This window comes from Colletes latitarsis, chromosome 4 (genome assembly GCF_051014445.1).
Source record: "Colletes latitarsis isolate SP2378_abdomen chromosome 4, iyColLati1, whole genome shotgun sequence".
Lineage (NCBI taxonomy): Eukaryota > Metazoa > Arthropoda > Insecta > Hymenoptera > Colletidae > Colletes > Colletes latitarsis.
In genome coordinates, this window is record NC_135137.1 from 40,319,791 (window position 1) to 40,322,269 (window position 2,479).

Genomic DNA, 2,479 nt, shown 5'->3' on the forward strand with positions numbered 1-2,479 from the left:
TACATCGAGCACAGGAAATCGCAAAACGCACGATGTTCTTAATTTACAAGAATCTTGACACCACGTTAGGGATCTGATCCCATTATTTACAATTATTATTTTCCCTAAAACCAGACCTCCTGATGCGATCTAACCCTAATTTCAGCGGGGAGCTTTCGTTTGTTCGGCTGTTTTCACGCGATAGCGATTCGGGTAGAATAATTCGTTGTTATTAATTTCGAAATTATGAGCCAACCGCAAGTCAAGATGATCGACAAAACGCGGCAATCGAAGTTTCGTTCCGCAGCAACCCTGGGAAGGATGAGCACGAAAATGATGTCGTTCGTCGAGGTGAAGTCAATTAACGATAACCGATCGTCGCGAGGGGTTAGGTTAATCGGGTCACCGATCGAGTATCGTGCACCGATTTTGATATTGTTCTAGAACCGAAGGAGACAGACGTCAAAGATCTCCACGATCGGTTCGTTAGCGAGTCGCATGTTTTTCCACAGACGCGGGGACCGATTGAAGGTACGTTTAACGACGTTATCGGAACGATTCTCGAGTAGATCTTAATGGAGAAGGGACGCGGATTAATTAGCGCTAACGTTACCCCGGGTGAAATAACTCGCAGATACCCAAGTACCAAAACACCTATCGACTCGAATCGTTCGATAGCTTCAATGCGGAGGAGGTCGATAAAATCGTGTACGATGTGATGGAGAATAAACTGTCTACGGTGACGTCGTATCAGCCGGATGAAATGGCAAAACTGTGCATGGATATTGGATCCGAGTTGCAAAACGCAATTTCCAAGAAGGATTACGACAGGTAGTATAATGCTCGACGCGTCTACCTGCGTTTTGCGATATAAATTGCATCGAAACTTGCGTAAATTCTTTTGCAAACGATACGAATCGTAAATTAACGGATCTAGAACGAATCCACGCTTTCCCAAATCGAGCTTCTCTACGATTAAAAATAAACTCTGTCAGCTCGATAAAACTACAATAAAATACACGATGAATTTGAAACAAATAATATACAGGGTGTTCGATCACCCCTGGGAAAAATTTTAATGGGAAAATCAAGGAAACATTACTACACAGTATATTTTCGGTAAAGAATTTTTTTCTCGAAAGTACGTAGGATTTCGGGTGTATGTGTATTCACCAAAAATGATTGTAATTGACCCCCGCGACCAAAAATAATTTTTTTAGGACGATTTGGAATTTTTTATTTGGAAGTCTGACCTCGATAACTATTCGATCCGAGTGATACTGATTCATTGATCCTTGTTGCAAGGTACAAAATAGTGGCGCAAGTGACTATAGCTCAACGTCTCGACCAAAGTATTCACGCAGGCTTTCAGTGTCTCTGGGACGTGGACCGCGACAATTATTCCTACCATGTTTACGAAAACAACCATATATACGCGTGGTGCTGTGTATTCGGCATGTATTATGAGTGAGATACGTCTCTCGGAGTAAATCGCATTCCGCTTCCCGCGAACACCTGTGAATGCGATATTCGCGATATTCTTCGCAATTTCGAATTAATTCCCGTCCACCTTCAACCTTACTTCCCTTTGCACGCGCAAAGTGTATAAAATATATCAAATCGCATTTAATTAGCGAGTGTTTAAGTTATTACTTTACCGCGATTGTACATTTAATTCTACAAGGACGAAGACACTTTCTTTTAAACTGTAGAACAGATACTCGGAAAAATTAATCGATCGAATTAAGCGTACGTACGATTATAAGACCAAGTACCATCGTCCTAAATTTTCGTCCGCTACAGTGCCTGTATTTTACATATATTTTCAGAGTAAACTTGTATTTAGCATACGTTCGCGTGCCAGATCGGACACGCGTGCCGCCAAATTCGCCACCCTCGTGACAACGTCGACGTAGAACGACGGAAATGTATCGCGATGTTCGGAACGTGACGTGAAACCAATAGGTTCTTTTTTTTTTTTCATTGGCCGGACGGACAATCGTTACGCGTCGTTGACGTTAATCGTTACAGCGGCGAAACGTCGAATCGCAGTATCCGTTGGAAACACTATAGATCGAATGGACCCTTGGTGTGCACCGTCGGCCCAATTGTTCGAAGGCGCGGCCGGTAAAAGTTCCGATCGATTATCAAGTAACCGTGCAGTATTAATATTTATTAGTTTCGCAACTCCGCCCTTTTCTCTCCGTTTTGCTAGCCCCTATCGCGCCACCCTCGTTCCGTTTCCCGTGATGATTTATCGAGAAACTTTTGGCCGGCTCGTCTGCCCCTCGTCGGAATAATAGCCAGCGATTTAAAGTTGCGGATACATGCCCGACATTTTTATAGATAGCGGAGAACCTATTGGATCGTTGTGACCGGCTGATTTTAGTCCGTTCGATGCTCGACGGACCAGAAGGGCCACCGAGTAACCATTAACCCTAGGGTATTTGGAGTTTGACAGCCCTTGGCCGACTAATGAGCCGTTCGATATGAAAGCAGC

General features: G+C 43.6%; 1 protein-coding gene across 1 annotated transcript; it reads left to right on the top strand.

Annotated features, from left to right (window-relative positions):
* The first annotated feature begins 246 nt into the window (after window positions 1-246).
* On the top strand, window positions 247-1,450 carry LOC143341372 (dynein light chain Tctex-type protein 2B). Its single transcript, XM_076764259.1, has 4 exons — window positions 247-330; window positions 424-510; window positions 614-810; window positions 1,285-1,450. The coding sequence occupies exons 1-4, from the start codon at window positions 247-249 to the stop codon at window positions 1,448-1,450; spliced, it is 534 nt and encodes a 177-aa protein (XP_076620374.1).
* The last annotated feature ends 1,029 nt before the right edge of the window (window positions 1,451-2,479 follow it).

Bases quoted from the DNA above. Each gene is read 5' to 3' on its own strand.
- LOC143341372 (XM_076764259.1), top strand. From the start codon at position 247: ATGATCGACAAAACGCGGCAATCGAAGTTTCGTTCCGCAGCAACCCTG. The intron at 331-423 runs GTGAAGTCAATT...ATATTGTTCTAG, and splicing joins AAATGATGTCGTTCGTCGAG to AACCGAAGGAGACAGACGTC. The intron at 811-1,284 runs GTAGTATAATGC...CCTTGTTGCAAG, and splicing joins TCCAAGAAGGATTACGACAG to GTACAAAATAGTGGCGCAAG.